Source organism: Heloderma suspectum, chromosome 2 (genome assembly GCF_057233095.1).
Source record: "Heloderma suspectum isolate Gila_16-S chromosome 2, 16-S_ref, whole genome shotgun sequence".
In the NCBI taxonomy this organism is placed as follows: domain Eukaryota; kingdom Metazoa; phylum Chordata; class Lepidosauria; order Squamata; family Helodermatidae; genus Heloderma; species Heloderma suspectum.
The window spans coordinates 107,097,491-107,117,012 of record NC_139459.1 but is presented as its reverse complement, the minus strand read 5'-3'; the positions used below and the strand labels follow the sequence as shown (position 1 = coordinate 107,117,012).

The window sequence follows — 19,522 nt, the reverse complement described above, 5'->3', positions numbered from 1 at the left end:
TCCCTGAGCATGTCAAGAGAAGCTGTGGATCCAATATCCAAAGCTCCTACTGTGCCCCCAACACACACACACAGCCCAAAAAACGGGGGAAGATCTGTGCTGGCCTTGGATCAGGCCCATGGGAGGGAAGAGTAAAGAAGAAAGAAAATGGCTGACAATGGCCAAATAAAGAGGGGAAAAAGCTCCCACATCTTTTGCTCTGCTGGCATGAGCCAACAGGGTATTAGAAAAGGCAGTTCCTCTGCCTTGGTTTCTCCCTCTCCCATACAAATGTTCTGCCCAAGGCTTTTTCCTTCACTTTTTAGAGCTACACCCTCACCAAGCAACATACAAGTAAGAGCAAAGGCAATAATATAATTGCTGCATCAGCAAGTATACAGAATACATTGAAAAGCTGCTGTAGTACACATAAGATCATCACAATGTCAGTTAGGGCAACAAAGAAGAGGAAGGTCTTCAAGCCTTGCCTGAACAACTGTATAGAAGGGGCAAGGCACAAGTCAATAAGAAAAGAAGAACGGTTTGGGGGCCACCGCTAAGAAGTCCCTTTATCTTGTGTGCTTCAGCCTAACCAATCTTACTAGCAGATCCTCAAAAAGGCCCCTTGAGGAAGATGTCAATGTGCATAGAGAATTGCATGGGTAAAGGCAATTCTTCAAATAAGCTGGTTCCAAACCATTTAGGGCTTAGAGGTTAAGAACAGCATTTTGAATTGGGCCCATATGGTTTCAGAGTTCCTCATACCGACCAGAATCCAAGCAGCTGCATTTTGTGCCAGCTGCAGCTTCCAGACCATCTTCAAAGGCAGCCCCACATAAAGTACATTGTAAGGGAGTCCAACCCCATCCAGGACTGGTTTCACACCACTAACCAGACCTACCAACTTTGCAACCCACAGAATCTCCATCGATCCCAGGTTAAGATTTAACTTGTTCTCCCTCATCCATCCCAGTACCACATCCAGACACTTGTTCAAGAGTTGCACTGCTTCCCTTGGAAGCTTAGGTGGAAAAGACAGGTAGAACTGCATGTCATCAGCATACTGATGATATCCTAGCCCATACCTTTGGATGACTTGTTCCAGCAGCTTTATATACGTATTTTAGAGCATGGAGAGTAAAATAGAGCCAAAGGCATGGGGCAGAACAAAAATTGCCCCACACTGTCTTCTGGTGACATCCATTGAGGGAGGACTGGAACCACTGTAAGTGTGTGCCTCCGAATCTAGGCCAGACAATTTGGATAGGATCCCATGGCCAGTGGTGCAAAATACCACCGAGCTCTTGCTCCTCAGCATTTTCCAAAAGTATTCAAATATATAATGTCTTTTAGGAAAATAGATGGTTCACATTCAGACTCAATATTTAATCAACACAACTTTGTGTAAAAATGTCACAATGCTGGTCCGAAAAGAATTTAACCGATTAGAAGAGCGAGCTACTATTCACCTTTTCCCCTGCCATGTCTGTCTCCCAATACCTTTTTAGGAATCTTTATCACTTAAGGCTGTAAATATGTTGTTGTTCTGCAACAGCCCTTTAGGTCATGTGAGCTTGAAGGTTAATGTGGTGTGATTTTAAAACTGCAGAGCAAATCGCATTCTTAAGGGAAGCTTGACAAGCTGTACACATCATAATTTGATTCTTGGCATAGCTTATTCCTCAGCATTCTCATCTGTCTGCAGAGAAGAGCGACATGGCCATGACCCTGACTGGCTAATTTTCATTTTGCGTTTCTTATCTGAATGGCTGAGTCGGAGGTTCGGCGCTGATATAAGATTAACATCATATAAACATTTTTATAGACTCCGCGCTAGCCATTTTCAAGCTGTGATTTGTAGCACTTCGCACTTGGTGGCAGGATAACCCCCGTGCCCTTCCCCATTTTTGGAAGCCCTGTAGCAGTAACGTTGATTAAAGAAACTTAGCAGAGTGTTGTGCTTACAAGGGACAAAATGACTGCCCATTAAAAACTGCAGCTCAGAATCCTGTGACGCTAGCCTTTGCGCAGCTCAAAGGGATTCCTGCTTCTGCTGCTGCTTTAAAGCTGGCTCTGATTAGAGATGCTGTTGAGGCAGAGAGGAGGCAGCCATGCGGGAGAGCTGCCAAGCCACCAGTCGAAGAATAGGAAACCAGGTTTTGGCTGGGCAAAATCTTAAAAGCAGGCAGAGTGCTTATTCTAGCCAGGCTTAAGCACTTCTAGGTTCATTGTTTTCAACAGGAGAGACTGACAGTGCAATCTTATACATGTCTACTCAGAAGGAAGCCCCATTGAGTTCAGTGGGACCTAGACCCAGGCAAGTGTTTATAGGCTTGCAGCCTTAAGCACCTGCTCAGTTCTCTTAATACAGCTTCAAAGCACTTAACGTCGGCAAGAGTGTGCCAGTAGTGTGGATGCAGACTCCACCCGAAGTACCACAAGTCACATAAAATATTTCTGTTTTTAAGGTTTACATCCAAATTTCTTTGGAATTACAACTACATGAAATCAGTGGGACTCACCTCTAGGTACATGCATTTGGAACTGGCAGTTAAATGTCTTGGTGGCTGTTGCAGTGACATTAGTCACCATTCGGTTATACTGTGCTGTACTTTCATTCTTCTGCTATTAAGGCTCTAGTACTAGAGGGTGTTGCAATGCCAGGCACCACGATGTCAGCATCAAGTAGTAAGATGTTTTCAATTACTGGGATAACATATGTGAAGCATTTTGAACATCTGACAGCTGCTACATCAGCCTTCCCCAGCCTGGGGCCTTCCAGATGTTTTGGACTACAACTCCTAGCATCCCTCACCTAGCTGATGGCTGGGGGATGCTGGGGTTTGTCTTCCAGCATATCTGAAGGGCCCCAGGTTGAGGAGGGTTGTGCTACATGAATTTGGATTGTTGTTGTTGTTAACAACATTGTGTGCACCATTGACAACGAAGTCTTAGAAAACTATTCACAATAAATTCACCTGTGCTGGCTTTCAGTGCAAGTTCAGAAGGCTGTGTGAAGCCTCAATTTGACACTGATTGAAGCCCTTGAAACAGTCAGAGTATAAAATTAGGCTCAGCAAAGGTAATCCCAGTACGATTGCTCTTGCCCATTGACAGAAGAATATTAACTTTTGTGTACACCCTCTGATCAGAAAATAAATCAAGTTGTACAGATTTCCTGTCACATGTCACAAGTCTTAAGTATCAAAGACACAGCCATTTACAGTCAATCAATCAATCAATCAGTGTGTGATTTGCATGGAGAGTTTATCTGTATCGACAGAGATGGCAGGTCTCAGCATAACCCCAAAACAGAGCCAAGGATGTGGCTTTGCAGACAGAAGCTGGCTTGTCTTGATTTAGCCCTCCCTCAATGCAAGCCTTTACTTCTTCCAAGGAGTACTTACTTGCCATTTTCTCCTGTGGGGAAATGTAAAGTGCTGCAGTCAGGGACACTGAGGGCAATGTTTGCCCTCGAATCCTGACCCTGGGTTTCCCAGGCCACACTGACAGGGATCCTCTAGGGTTGCCATGTGTGTCTCTGTTCAGAGTGTTGCACCCCCATCGGGGCCTTCACTATGCACACCTCACCCATTCATTCTACATGATGATGGACATTTTACTAGGTTCTGATTAATATCATTCCTAAATTTTAGCTGCTAGTTGCTAACAATTCTATGCCAAAGTAAGTAACTCAAATTTAAGGAAAGTTGAATTCTTTAATTTCCATAAATTATTTAAATTAAGCATTGTTGCATAATTTCTTCTGCTTCTGCAAGTCAGGGTGAAGAATAAGAAGTTGAATCCTTGGCCCAACCGCTGGAAAGTTTCTTGTGTCCCATTCTGGGTCTGCAGATTTTTTCTAGCAAACATTGTCCAACCAGTTTCACTCCTATCTTTGCAGTCATAAGGGCTACAAACTTGCCTTTTTTTAACAAAGCTCAGAAAGCAGAGATTTGTTGCAGTGTTGAATTCTGCACACAGCACCATAGTCTGTGCTTTTTCTTTCTGACAAAGCCAGGAAGAGCCATGCTAGATCAGAACAAAGGGCCATCTAGTCCAGTCCCACAGTGGCCAACCACATGCCTGTGGGAAGCCCACAAGCAAGACATTTGTTCCAGCTCCCCCACAAATAGTACTGAGAAGCATATAGCCTCTGATACTGGAAGTAATATATAGCCATCATGACCAGTGTCCACTGATAGCTGTATCCTCCATCAATCTGTCTAATAAACAGACCTACAGTATCACAATCAGTGATCAGAGGAGGCTGGTGGCTCTGATTTCATTGTGGCAGTGAATCCATTCTAGGTTTCAGTCACCTTGCTAGCACCTTGGCAAGCTTCTTTAAAGTTCTAGCTGGTTCTGACTGAAACCCAGAATGGATTCACAGCCCCACCGAAATCGGAGCCACCAGCCTCCACTGATCACAATTCCCATTTCCCAACATATAGAAAAGAGAAATAGTGCAGCCTTCTTGTGGTTGTTACTTCTTCTCATTTGCATACATATTAAAAATAGCAACGGCAGTCTCATGTAGCCAAATTGGTCAGTTTATCCTCCAGAGACGATAACAGAAGAATAGAATACCTTTGTTGGTGAAAGTAGCTCCATATAATGCGGAGCTTCACATTATCCCTGTATTGCAGTGTGCATTACAGCGGGAAGTATAGATTCGCCACATAGTGGCTTCCCTCGTACGTCCCCTGTGATCTGTCAGGGTCAACAAGTTGGGTCATTCGCACGCTGCGCTCCCCTAGGAGTGATGTCTGTCAAAAGCACTTGCTGTACTGTGCATAACGTCTTCAAAGGGCATTTGATTTTATCCACTGAGACAGGCAAGATAGAAACCCAGATGGTCATCCAGTTCATAGGGCTAGGTAGAGAATGGAATCAGTTAACTGCTTTGCCCAGCACAGCTGCCAAAAGGTGTGTGCACACAGTGAAAATAGTAATACTGTGTTGTTTTGCCTGTCTAATGCTGACATGTCTTTGTATCTAAAGGGGTCAGGTGGAGCTAAACCCTTTTGTAGCTGCTGCTGAGGATCTGATCCAAATTTGTTAATATAATCTTGGCATTCCTTTGGTAACTGCCATAAGTTAGCATCTCATTAAATTACAGGACAGACAGTTCGTCATACCAGCAGTGTGAGAACAGAGTTGATTTCCAGACAGCTTTTGTGCTAGTTTACTGCCATCACACAGTTTTTATGGTGTCAGCCTTAAAGAACATGTACGTTATTAAAGCAGGATAGAAATGCATTTTATAGACTCTTATTCTGGCCTTTCATGGCATGTGGTGCTAAAATTTCTCAAAAGATGGTAGGTGCTAAGTTATTAACCTAAAATTCCTCAGGCAGAAATAGAAGTCATTGATCTATTTGATCAGCTGACAAAAATTAGCACACTGCAACCCTAAACATTTTTGCTGGCGTAGTTGCTTTCAGTGCCTGTACAATGCTAGAATAAAACTGTGGTTCTTAGTTTCAGTGGCAATAACTTGCTGGCATGGTAAGTTTTACAATCTGTGTTGTATGTCAGTCTCAAGTAAATTGGTACCATTTCAGCAAAAGGCACTTTTAATAAGGCAAAAATGCTCTTCAGTTCAAGAACTTCTCAGTAGACTGCTACAAACAGAATAATGGCTCCGCTGTCTTTTCACAATTATACACATGACCGTAGTACTTAGCCACAAAATGCTGTAATCAGCCAAAATAGAAGTCACTGCTATTTAAAATATTTGAGGTGATCAAGATGAGTTGTAGGTCTGCATCAGGTTAAACCAAGCGTATAATTTTTCATTGGGCTTTACTGATTGCACAGATTGTAAACACCCCCTTCCCTTGGGGACATCATTGCTGAATGATGTACCTGCAAAATTTGAAAGATAATACAGATATAGCAGTGGAATAGCATGAACCAAGTTATCATTTTTATTTTTGCTTGCTATTTTAAGCAACTTATATTCACCTCCATGTCAAGGCAATCGTAACTGAATGCTTTTGTGGGGGAATAATTACTTTTTCTTGCCTCCAGCTTCCAAGCTGTTTTATTGGAATTCCCATAATCATTGAGGTTATTCATTGGTTTCATTCTGCAAAACATGCCATTTTAAGATATTGGCATCTGGCAACAGCTTTCCCCCTCCTCCTCTGCTGTACACTGCCTCAGTTATCGCTTACAGGCATGGTGACATGGCATCTGCTGTTTCTCCTACCATGGCAAGAAAGTGGATGCATTCAGACAGTACGAGGTATCTAGAAGGCATGAAGGTTAAGAGCAATAGCTCAGTTTGTGTCACTTCTGTTAAATGTCACCATTTACGCCGATTGACAATGGATGAAAATGAGCAAGCACAGCCTTGGTTGTGTGTTGCATTGCATTCTGCACATACTTAAGTCAAGCAAGGCACGGAACACAATGTAAATCTTGCACTGAGGCTTGCAGTGGTTTTATGCTATTGGCTATCAATTCTCTTGTTGCAGTTGCAACAACCACTGCTTTTCTCATGATGATTTCAGAAATCATAACAGACTGGATGTCTTCATTTTGATATGTAATAGGAGCTTGAGCTTCTTTTTCTGGATCACTGAATTGATCTGATAGACACTAAAAGCTATTGCAATCCCACTGCAGGTATTGCAAACTGTTGCAGGTAGAAAGTGGGAAATGTAAAGGTAGTTCTAATCAGACAGCCAGGAGCAGCACCATTATGAACTGCACTCTTGGTTTACAGTTTCAGTCAGAAAGGTAAGGCTCATAAAGAGCTACTCACCTGTGGTGAGTATAAATTGCCTCCAGGCAACCAGACAGTAACATTTTTGTAAACTGGAAGCAGAGAGTGGTAGTGGTTCCCCCCCCCCCTTAAGCCGTAAATATGCTTCAAATGATTAGCATAGGTATGTGTGGGTATCTAGGCTTATATAAATTTTGTATGTTAGTAAATGTTCCGGGCTTATTCACATGGGTGGCTTGAATAATACGAGCTTCCTTATTCCTACCATATGTCTGCAAAGGAGATTCTTCACTTCTTGGTTTGTTACTACAGCAATGAACTGGAAGTATCTCAGCAGTTTCTGAATAAGAAGATGCAATACAGCGCATTGTGCAACCTTGTACATGCATTTTGAGATGTGCAAGCTCTGGTGCTTTAGGCTGGCTCCACTGTCATTTCCATTTGGTATGCAGATGCAGCAGAGGGGCAGCTGCTACACAGACAGGCCACCTGACAGGAACTGGAATCCCTGAATGAGCACAATCCAGACTGGAAAAAGCCCGTTGCAGCTGACGCAGCCATAGAAATGGCTTCTCTAAGCAAACAGAGGGGCTCCTTTGAAAAGGCACCAAGGAGGACCTTGAAATAGCCACTGGCCAGGCCAGAAACGTTTAGGGGCTATAAAGAGGATTTGGATTTTATTGCACTGCAGCCAGGCCAATGTCTTCCACAAACATTAAACTAGCACACACAAGAAGAAGTCCCATTAACTAGCTCACAATTTCCTTGTCCTTAGACTCTGTTTTTCCAGGATCTAAATGTCAGACAACATCCTCTCCAATGCAGGGAGTAATTTGAGTATCACTGCGGTTAATGAAATTGCACTCTTATGTCAATGTGGTTTTGCTAACTGCAAAACAAGAGGGAAACACAAGTTTCATCTGCATTGTAGTTAGAAAATTTTAGTAAATGCTACCTTAGCTATTTTTGGTCATTGCAGCTAATTCACCTCTCTGCCCCGCCGTGTCGTTCCCCCCCACCAAAAAAGAAGTAATAATCTTGTTTTCTGCCTTACTGAATTTCATATCCTCTATGTGAATCTTTCATTAAAGGATGGCCAGTCCCGAACAGTGAGACAGTTCCAGTTCACAGACTGGCCAGAACAAGGAGTGCCAAAGTCGGGAGAAGGGTTTATTGACTTCATAGGCCAAGTTCATAAAACAAAAGAGCAGTTTGGACAAGATGGGCCAATCTCAGTTCATTGTAGGTAAGTGAAAGAAACTCATGTGTCACTGATTTGTTTGTCCTTGATTAAAAGCCTGTTTGAAATGACAGCAGTGAATAAGGGTAACTATTGGATGCTAAAGTAGAGATATGGGGGAATTATTTGACAGAAAGGTAGAGTAGTGAAAGAGAGGGAAAAACTGAGAGTGAGAGTGGTCTGTTGGCTAGATGTGCTGCTGTAATCCAGGAGTCCTTGATTCACTTCTCACATCAGCAATGACCTGACAAAGTGCTTATGCAAGCCATTATTATTTTGTCAGACTCCATCTCCCATCTAGGATATGGGGATTATAGTAATACTGACCCTCCCTTCACAGTTAGGATTACTAATGACAAATTTAAACATGATGTTGGGTTCAATGCAGCCCACTTTCTGGATCCATGTGCCAGACCCTGTGCATGCAACATGTGCTTCCTTCCACACCATAAGTTGCTAGAATGCAAAAACTGTGCACATAGACCCTGTCACACTGATTAAGAACCCTTTAAACAAAATGCCAGGCTTCATAGAACCCAGCACCAGGATAGTGAGAGATCTGGAAATGGTTGAAAGAGCTGGATATGTTTAGCCTGGAGAAGGGGAGATATTATAGTAGTCTTCCATTCTCTGATAAGGCTGTCATTCAGAAAAGGGAGTTGTTCTCTGTTCCTGAGGCAGGACTAGAATGAATGGGTAGAAATGGCAGGGAAGCGGATTTTGGCCAAACGTTAGGAGAAACTTCCTAACAGTGGTAGCTATTTGGCAGTGGAACAGACTTCTGGAGAGGTGGTGAGTTCTTCACTGGGGGCATTTAAGGAAAGTTTGGGGAGCCAACTGTCAGGGATGCTATAGCTGCTTCCTCCTTGGCAGATCTGCCATTGAGCACGAGGTTGAACTAGATGACTTCCAGAGTCTTTTCCAAGTCTATGATTCTATCACATTTAGAGAGTTGATCTTCCAATGTCTGGGTAATGGACATTGCTTATATTTTTTATTTTTATTTTGATTTGCTGTGGGACAGTTTTAGCATATTCAAGTACCTAGCAAACAGCTAAAAATATCTTCCATTTTCTCTTTGTCAGTCAGTTGCTTTCTAAATCCCATTATTAATTAATTTCACAAAATTGTGCTCAGCTTAATGCATGGAAATGTGTGTTTTATATAATGAAAACCCAGTTCTCCCAGTTCCTGCATCTGTTGGGAACTTCCCTATAGGCAGAGCCCAGCCCCCACTGGAAAAGAAGCGGAAGGCAAAAACATAATAAGCCATGTAAAATCCAGTGGAAGAACTTGGTCGGAAATGACTGTATGTTTGATCAGCTATCCCAAGAGGGCTTGCAGAACGAATGGGAGGCTTTATGCAACCAGATTGTTTACACCTTACCTTTTGCCATAAGAATATGAACCAGAGTTCAGTGACACCCAAGGGAAGTTGTTTCATCAAGCTAGAATGCGGTGCAATGCACACATGCTCCAGTCCAACGCATCCTGGCTGTGTCAGAGAGTGACAGACACCACCTCAGAGTGCCCAGCACTATGAGGAACCATATCGGGGAAACTTGGAGCCATAGCAGCATAAGTTTGCAGTGACAGGAATAGAAGAGAGAATTTTAGGGCAGGCTCACAAGGAGTAGACAGGAAGAGGTATGCAACGAACTCCTCCCTCTCTTTTTGCCCCCTCACTTTACAACCAGCTTTGCTAAATTTTAGGCAATGGTATAGCGGTACTCCGCTCAGAATTTGAGCTCCCTTAGAAAGATAATGCTGGCTGGGAATCAGGGGTGTTGCAGTTCGACACATCCTGAGGGCACCAGGTTGGGGAAGGCTGGAGCACGCCTTGGATTTCCAGATTTCAACTTGTTGTGAATCTGGACTTGTCACTGTCTCTAACATGCTCGTGCAAGCATCTGTTGCCAGATACCAATCTTGTAACTGCTGCTCAGTGCCTAGTGCTTCCTCTATTGGAAAAAGTTATCTATTTCCCAGTCTCACGTATAGATAGGTGCACACACACACCCACACTATGCTGCTGAAATCAACTGAATCACAACACTTTCACCATCCATCAAGCTAGATGAATGGATTTGGCTTGTATATTTTTAGGGATAGATGAGAGGAAGGCAAGTGGAGACCGGCCTTATTAATGTATGCAGATGACTAGCACCAGTCGTGGGTTAGCTAGCCTATTACAGCATAATTTTTAACTGATATATTAATTCAGCTCACCCTTGTCTTGAGACTGATTAAATCTCCTTTCCTGTCTTTATTTGAAAATATGTCACACTGATTGAATTTGCTTACCTGGTGGAAGCAAACTATGGATTTTTCTGCAAGCATTACATGATAAATTAGGATTTGAAACTTTGGAGAACCCCTGTATTATTCACTGTTCATTGCTATCTGTCTATTATGTCCTGCAGTCTACAGAAAACCACACAGTGGATTAATTTCATTATCTTTTATGGTTTAAAATTTCATATGCAGTTGTCTTAAAACAACTCAACATATCTGAAAGTGTTGCAGTTTTCAAGCCTTTTTCCATAGTGGAGAAAATTCATTGTAATAAACAAACCCTCTTCTGCGGTAAAACCATTCCAGATGTTATTGTATAACAAATTCTTTCTTACGTTAACAAGATAAACTAAGTAAAAGGAGAAGCCAGCATCTCTTCCTAGCATTATCCCTATAATTTCAGTAGCTACGGAGTTGGTAAAGGCAATCTTACTTTAGCTACTGAAATGGACAAGGTTGAGACAAGGACCAACAAAGTTCGGCCTTCCTTTTCTTCAGTTTCAAGCTTATTGGCAAGTGAGCAAAGTCTGCCATGCAGTTTCAAGAAGATAATACTAAATCACTATTTTAATTTCCAGCTTCTCTATGATGTTGTCACATAAAACTCTATAATGCATGTTCAGATTGTAACATTAGCCACTTCTACCATTTTTTAGTACAGAGCAGGCCACATACTCAGTCTGACAACTTGGAAAGACTGTTTCCCTGTGACACAAATTTGTGTTTAGCAATTGATAATACTCATCTTCTAATAAAAACAGGGAAAGGTACATTCATCAGATGATTCCAGATTTTAATAGCTATACTTCGTGGACTGTCATTTTACTGAAAAATATCTGTCCCCTTTTCTTATACACCGCTATGTTAATTGTACTCACGTTAAAATAAAACACCTACATTAGGAGCAGACATGTTTAATATTGTTTGTGATAAGAGTCCTGCTAGTTTCCATTACTTCATATTAACCACTCTGTGCTTGGTCAAAAGGGGAAGTCCCTTCAAATCATTCCTGAATACCTAACATTTCATTTTGTAGTCCATTTGCAATAGAAAATAGTCACCTTGAAATGTCACAGTTCCCATGTAAAAATATTTATGGAACATCCAAGGTATGTGCACATATGGCAATACTATATCCACAGTTCAGCAGTCAGCCAATTACTCGCTTTCTTCTTCTTTTTTCTTAATACAACAGTGCGGGTGTTGGAAGGACTGGAGTGTTCATAACCCTGAGCATTGTCTTGGAAAGAATGAGATACGAAGGTGTTGTAGATATCTTCCAGACTGTCAAAATGTTAAGGACGCAACGGCCGGCCATGGTACAGACAGAGGTGAGAAAAACACACACACACACACGGCTAAAAAAATAAGTGGAATAATTACAAATGATCAAAATTATGTATTATTTCATTGGGTTTTGTTAGCATTCTTGTGATGCAACCACACGAAATGGTTGCAGTCAGATGATTCCCTATCTTTATTTTTTCTTTAAAAAAATTTTTTTACAAAGAAAAAAAGATCAACAATGACAACAGCATACTGAGCAGCCACAGTATACCAACATTTCCTCTTCCTTCTATCAACAAAAATGGGTTGCTAATCATTATAATTTGTCGACTGTTCCAAAATTATTTAAACCACTCCCATTCTTGCTTAGATTAAGCTCAAGATCTTAGCAGAAGATTGTTCCCTATATTTCATGTAATTGTGCTTGTGGCCGTGAAGCCTTGCCATGATCAGTGATGCATCCATCAGGCAGGGAGGGGTGGTGGTGGGGTGGTAGAGAGAGACTGATTAATGCATCTCCTTGTTACCCACTGATTGGATGGCTAAGCAAGGAGACAGAGGTTTGGTTGGCTGGGGTATGTCTGTGTGTGTGTACGGGAAACTGCAGGACTTTTTCCCAGGAATGAGAAGCAAAGTTGCATAGTGGTATGCGATTATAATTTGTGTGCATAGCACATGCCACTACAACACACCTGTGCATTTTCCTTGCATACATGCTTTGTTCCCTAGAGTCACATCCCATGACTTTTATCAGCCTACATAGAGTGATAGGAAATCCTGGGAATTTGACAGCACTAATGCAGAAGAGCAAGAAGGTCTTAGATTTTATAGAAAGGAATTCCCTTTTCCTTTCAAACTTCACATAACAGACATAATTAACACTGACAATTTCATTTGGAGTGGTGTGTGTGTGCGTGTGTGTGTGTGTGTATCTCCACACTCCAAATGAAATCGTCAGTGTTAACAATGCACATATATTTATGAAAAAAGATGCACAAACACAATCCTGGCACCACCTGGTGGTTGGGGAGGAGAGCAAAGAGCGAACAGAGCAGAGGGAGAGAAAGTTGGGCCAGGGAGCAGACTGCTTGGCAAAGCAGGGGAAGGCACATCATGGCAGCATGGCGCAGGGCCCCCTTCCTGGAGCCATCTTGGCCAGGGCCCCCTCAAGCCTAGCAGCACCACTTCTTTTGAGAAGAGTTGCTAGAAAGGATATAGGAGGAAATCAGGAGAACTTTGTGAAGAAAGATTGTGTTCCGTTGCTGCCCAGTATGCTGGCAAAAGAGGTGGGGGCAGTGCTTAATTCAAAGTGGTGCTCAGGCTCATCCTATGTGGAAGTCGTGCCACATATCCTGTATTTTTCTTAATTCATGGGGAGTTAAGTGCATGGGGAGAGTTGTAACTGCACGCATATTCTAGGCCTAATACTGAAAACAGGTTCCAGAGTTGAGCCTCTAGCAGACATGAAACACCAGACAGGCTACAATTTCGCTGAGATTTTTAATAGGTTTAGACACTGTCTTTGAATATGTTTGCCCCTTCCTGAGGTTGCAATTCTGAACACAGGAGAGGGAGCCACCATGGAGGTTTCCATAGTGGCTGGGAAGGGCTTGGAAGGTGTGTGGGTGGATACATGGGCAGTTCTCTCCTCTGACGTTGGAGCGATAAACTCCAACCTCTGGCCTGGGATGCTATTTATCAGGCTATAGGATTGCTCTTAGATTTAAATATAAACCAATATGTTGTCTTGCTAATAGTGTTAAGAAGCAATGTTTAAAACAAATTTCCTAAAATAAAATTAGGTCATTAAAATATCTTCTCCCTGAGCCGCACTGTGACAAAACTGAAGAGTAAAATCCATTTATTTTCCATTACCAATAATACTGCAGAGATGTATATCTAAGCAAATATGTCTCATTAGTTTCGGGTGGGGGGGAGTGTGCATCCACACATGGGCACTACACGCTGAAATACACATTCTCAAATGGGACGGCACAGCTTTTTAATCTCGGTTTCAATGACTCAGTGGTGAAAATCAGGTGGCTCTGCTGCTGCTTCCCGTGTTTGCTGCTGCTACGGGGTTTGGAGGGAGCGGGCTCGATTGCGTAGGCCAAAAACAGAAAAAGCATCTTGAGAGCAGCTCACACACTTTTTAAATGTGTCATATAAAATTTTTGTTTATATATACACATGAATTACAGAGATTTGCAAGTATTCTCATTCAGGTACATGTGCAAAGGGTCCACAATTTTCTACAGGATCCAAGATTTAACCCTGGTTAAAATGGGAACTCTAGTTAGCACATCTGCAGATATTAAACCAAACCATGATAAAAGCTGACAAGGTAAAGGGAGCAAGGCATGTGGGTGTACCAGAGGGAGAAGCAGGAGGTGCGTCTACATCCTTCCTCTTCTCTTAAGCACCATTAAGAAGTTGGCAGCACTGTTGGATCTGCACTGACAGCAAAAATACTGATACTACAACATTGGAAGGATAAACGCTCACCTCCTATAATGCAATGGATTGAGGACCTTACAGTGCTTTCAATGTTTGAATGGGTGGCATATAGAAGCCACCTTCAAAAGGATACTTATTTGGATATTTGGTCTGCCTTTGTTGACGTTTATGTATAATTGTGTGTGTGCGTGTGTGTGTGTGTACACACACTCATATTTCATATATACACTTCATATCCATCAATTAAATATGTACTCATATATATTTTCCCTTTCTTTTTTTCATGGTCTTGTTCTGATGTGTTGAAATTTATAATAAAAATCAATAATACTATCTGCACTGACCCTCTAACTGGAAAATAGCAAACCTCTCTTAATTTTAACCTCTCTTTCTCTCTCTTTTGTCCCCTCCAGGATCAATATCAGTTCTGCTATCGAGCCGCACTAGAATACCTGGGCAGTTTTGATCACTATGCAACGTAAAAAAACCTGACCCATCCTGGATTTTTAACTGCAGGCCCTTTAAGATCCAGAGAGCCTCTTCTGAGCCATACAGTGTGCTTGAGAAGTACTTCTTAACTCCTAACTAAAGACCAATTAGTGGGAAATATTAAAAGGAAAAAAACTGTTCCAGGTGGACCAACAATTCGCAATTCAATAAACCGAACCAGAAAAATAATAGAATCCTGACTGGGTGAGGCATCTGAAGGATTTCATTTAACAGATACCTCAAGGATTCAGCTTTGGTTGAAATGAAAGGGAAGAAGAAATTCCTGCAAAGAACCATCATCTTGTTAAGGATTGCATGATAGCAAACAACGCAAATCTTAGGAGTACTGCAGTTCAGTGCAAGATGTTTGTCCAAAGGCCAGTACCTGGCTTCTCTAAAAGAAAATAGACCCTTTGCTTCAACATCTCCCCTTCCCACCATATTGCTCATAAATAACACTTTGAAGGGTGGGAGGGAAAAGGGCAAATGTTTAAAATCAAAGTCCTTGATTTAGTTTTTTAGTATTGTAAAGATACTGCTGACCTGTGCTTCATTTTTAACTGTGTAAACTTTTTTCCTTTTTTTTAAAACAAAGGTTTATCATTCAATGAAGTGAATTAAAAAAAAAAGTTGCATAACTGTTCTTTTTTTCTTTTTTGGTTTCCAGAATTGTAGATTTTTTTATGCTGTAGAACTGTTACCTGTAATATCTCGCTGTAGAATTGTTAAATAATTTTGAAAATTTGCACATTTTTGTGCAGCCCTATATTTATCTCCAGGACCACATTCTCATTTAGATATTACTTTTACATTTTGATTTTTTAATGAAATATAAATCAGTTAATCTACATATGGAAGGTTTTGTTTTTGTTTCTTTTGGAATCAACAGGGAAGCGCAAAGTATAAAGCTGCTACTAACACACACACACCTTTCTCTATCTATAAATATATGTATATCTCTCTGAATGTCTCTCTATCCATCTACAATAATACGCGTAGATAGATAGACAGAAATGCACATAAATATAAATATATATATATACACATATCAGTTCTTCCATGATTTGGATTTATTGAAGCAGTTGGGGAAGGGAGGGTGGAATTCAAAATGCCACATTTAGTCCATACAATATTTCTGCACCTCTTTGCATTTCAAGGTTTGTTTTTGAGAGGTTTTGCTTTGTTTTCTATTTTACAGGGGAAATGAGGAATGCACATCAGTGATACTTGAAACTTGGTCCTACCCAAAAATAAAGGACTGAAATCATGTGTACACATATCAGCCACATCCACACACACCTACACACACAACCACACTTGTCATGTTAAAGCTTCCAGTGAAGTTTGGTATTTGTAACACCTTAGTGCAATAACAAACCATACTAAATATAGGAAGTGTGCATGTGGGAAAGGTCAGTGCATATCCCCTTAGGAGGGGAGAATGTTGTAATATAATAGTTGTCAAGATGTTTTAAAAATGTATTCACTCGTATAATTGTCTATAGTATATGGTAGGACATTTGCATTGATGATGTATAATGGGGCAAAGCCAAACTCGTGTTGCTCTGTTAAATCAGAAATATTTGGTGGCATACAGCATTTGTTAGAAATGCTGGGTTTTTTATTTTGATTTTTGCATTTAGAGTGCCTTATATTTGATGCCTATTTTGATAGCATTTCTTCAAGTTTTGTTTTATCTGTATCTGCATTAGTTTAATTCATTTTTCTCTGTTACTCTTTTTCCGCCCTTTACAATTAAAGCATTATCTTTTCAGCACATGTACAAAGAGGTCTTTAAACAATACACATTCCTGGTGATTACCCAAGTGTTAAATATCAATAAATGTTTATCCAAAGCATTTAAGTAGTCAGGGGCCCTTTATCCAACCAGAACTCCCAGCAACAGGCAAAACTACTACAAATGTGTGGTTTCCTCCCAACCTGGCATTCATAACCATTGCATTGCTTTTGGGAAGGCAGCATTGCCATGGTGAAAATATAAAAGAACTCTCCCAATGGTCGTAGGAGTAGCAGCTAGGATGTTCTTGATTCATACTCATGCACATGTATTTCATTGGAGGCCAAGGCATATTCACTTTACTCAGGCTAAGAGGCCTCCTGAGATCAGCTGGGTCATGCAAGTGGACATAGGTCATAGAGTTTTCCCTTACGGACAGCACAAGACATTGTCTGAGACACTGTAACGGAAGCCATTTGCTCTTGCATTGGTCTGGCTTAAGCCTGGCACCATGTTAGAACACAAATATCAATGAAACTCTTAGGTGTGGTTTAAAATATGGATCACCAAGGATATGGTTAGCTTATCTTGACTAAGCGTTTATTTTTTCCATGTTTTCCATCACTACCAGAAATAAATATATTAAAAGACCAAACACTAGAAAGCATTCTATTTGAGCACTTTTATATATATATTAAAAAACATTAAAAAGCGTAAAAATGGGGGAAAAATCAAACGTATATATGTATAATAATTTAAAAAGTATTATAGAAGGCTACCTCAGAATGAGATTCTCTAATTTACATCAGAATCAGACATGAATGTGCACTATATGTTTCCTTTTATTTTTGATTTGTTTCTGTCAAAAGAATATTAAAAAGTGCCAGATTACATAGTGAACTCATGCTTTCAGCCAAAACTACAGTTGACAACCCCCACGGTTGAAAAAACACACAACCCCACTACATTTTAGAAGCATAGAAGAAAGGCATGTCTGCACAGGAACTTTCTGTGTTCCCGCTTTCCAACTTAAGCACAAAACTGGAAGCACAAGAAACAACACCCCCTTCCAGAAGGAGGCACCATTTTGCATGGGGTTTGTTTTGTCCTTGCTCTCTGTAGAAACCCACAGTAATCATCACAGGCTGTGAACAGGGACCACGTCGCTTGGGAGCTCAGGATGGACATGGCAGAGTTCAAAAGGAAAGACCCATGGAGACATGTCCTAGGAAGGCCCATGGCTCATGACAGCAAATAACAGACCAGGCCTGCCTTTCTTCAAAAATCATTAGATTTACAAAAGAATTTACAAAAGTGATTAAACAAATCACTAGTGAGGAGTGAATGCTTCACAGGTCAAAAAATACTAGCCGCACATATTCCCGTCAAAATGGCTATTCAGGAGTTGCCTCTAAAGAGAACTCTATTCGAATCATTGATGTGCATTCCATTTCTGTAACTTTGCTGTGCAGTGATTTCTCTGTCTCTTTTTTTAATTAGTTGGTCTCATTATCTGCCATATACCAAGCTCAGAATTTGGTCTCATCAGCATAATCAGTACGGTGCTATTATTTACCTATGTATGTGTAGTTATGTATAATTTTGTAATTAGTTAACAATGGAGAAATACGCAAAATATATAAAAATTATTTGTACAGAACTTTTATTTTAGCTCTTTTTTAATAAAAATGGTTTGCATGGTTAGACATTGGTGAGGATGGCTCGGGGAAGGGAGGGGTTCCTCTAGGGAGATTTGCACTTTCTATACCTTTGTACTATGCACTGCCCTATTGATTCTACACCCAATAGTATTACTTGAACCCATCTGTAAGAAAACTGCTTATGAAAATCCACTTGTGTGTATGTAAATAACACAAACATGTTCAAGAGAGGGGGGATTTGCAAGGGCAACAACAAAATGCAGGTTCCCCCCCTTTTTTATTCCCCCCCCCCTTTTACGGTTTTAATCTTTTTGTTTTTGACTGCCCTGATACTCCCAACAGAATATCAGAAGGCTGCAGGTCCCGTCATCCATCTTGTTGCGTGGCTTTGCCATTCAAGCTTGGAGTGTCTTTACAAAGATAATACAAGTTGTGTTCTTTGCTCTCGTTTTGGATGCCTAGACTGAAAAATTAAAAAAATTACCTTGTAAAATGGCTTGTTAAAAAGAAAAATACAATTACCTCTAATTAGTAGTACGCGTAAATGTTTTACAGAATGAAAGGCGTGCTTTTTATTTTCTTACTTCGTTACATTGGTGGCGAAAGAAAGTCTGTATGAAAATCAGTTCTTTGCTGACACAAGTTCCATTTGTTACAAATGAATTCTAATAAAAATGTCAGTGTTATGCAGCCCTGGTTGTCTTTTCTTAAGCCTTGCTTTCTGAAATTACAAAGCATTCTTTTGTTTGATCAAATGCCCAAAATTTCAGGACTAGGGCAGTCCTGACTACACTAGCAACCCAATTGGTCACTTGGAGGAGCAGCAGTATTCTGAGGTAGCATGCAAGCCAAAAAATCCCTTGCAAAGTTGCTGTGGATGCCAATCTCCTTCTGCGCTCAGGCACATGTAATCTCAGAATTGTGCACCAGCCACCAGTATATTATGGAACATAATACTTCCATGCTGCTGAATATAATAAAATCTCTAAGCAGTCGCATATATAATACAATCTAAAATAAAAATATTTTAGTTTAATTAAAAAAAACATTGCAGCAAAACAAGAGTCCATTATATAGTCCATTACAGGTCAGGGAAAGCCTGTGTAGGTAAATATGTTGATAAGAGGCATTTGAAACTTGCCAGAGTTTATGCCTCTCGAAGCACCTGTGAGGGCTGCAGAGGGTGGGCACTACTTACGTGCTATTACCTGGTGACATTCTACTGGCTGTGGAACCACTAATAAGGCTTCTTCTGAAGATCCTAGAGGTCAGCTGGCTGTACATAGGGAAAGGTGGTCAGCTAGGTATCCTGGGCCCAAGTTATTTAGGGCTTTGCATGTCAACAACAGAGCCTTGAACATAGCAAATAATCTTGGGGCACACCTCTTGAATTGCACAGTGCAGTTACTGGGAAAGGGAAATATCTTACATCTGGACTAGAGGATATGTTTATGACATGATCAGCAATCTGAGGCTTGTGGGGGTGTACATGCATGTGTGTTTGAAGAAACAAACAGCAGCTATGGGTGCCCACCCATATCAAGACTGCAGAACACATTGATCAGTTAAGAAAATAATTCACCACAAGCTTCCTCAACGCCTTCCAGCAGATCCAGTTTTTCCCCGTTATTACCAACACT

The 19,522-nt window shown here is 40.9% G+C and overlaps 2 protein-coding genes across 20 annotated transcripts in view; one reads left to right on the top strand and one right to left on the bottom strand.

Moving 5' to 3' along the window:
- The window catches only part of PTPRD (protein tyrosine phosphatase receptor type D), a 592,319-nt gene extending 575,416 nt beyond the window's left edge, over window positions 1–16,903 (top strand). The window contains exons 33-35 of the mRNA XM_084834479.1: window positions 7,807–7,961; window positions 11,446–11,581; window positions 14,408–16,903. Of these exons, the coding sequence (XP_084690605.1) occupies window positions 7,807–7,961; window positions 11,446–11,581; window positions 14,408–14,476 (360 nt within the window). The 3' untranslated portion in view covers window positions 14,477–16,903. The remainder of the gene's footprint in view (window positions 1–7,806; window positions 7,962–11,445; window positions 11,582–14,407) is intronic.
- The window catches only part of LOC146352607 (uncharacterized), a 131,548-nt gene continuing 128,820 nt past the window's right edge, over window positions 16,795–19,522 (bottom strand). For 9 of the 19 annotated variants that reach the window (XR_014787781.1, XR_014787791.1, XR_014787780.1 and 6 more), the window contains one exon: window positions 16,808–18,345. The gene's annotated coding sequence lies outside the window, so the exon portion shown is untranslated. Of the gene's footprint in view, window positions 18,346–19,522 lie in introns of all 19 variants that reach the window. The other 10 variants (XR_014787790.1, XR_014787779.1, XR_014787785.1 and 7 more) reach the window with 7 other exon arrangements.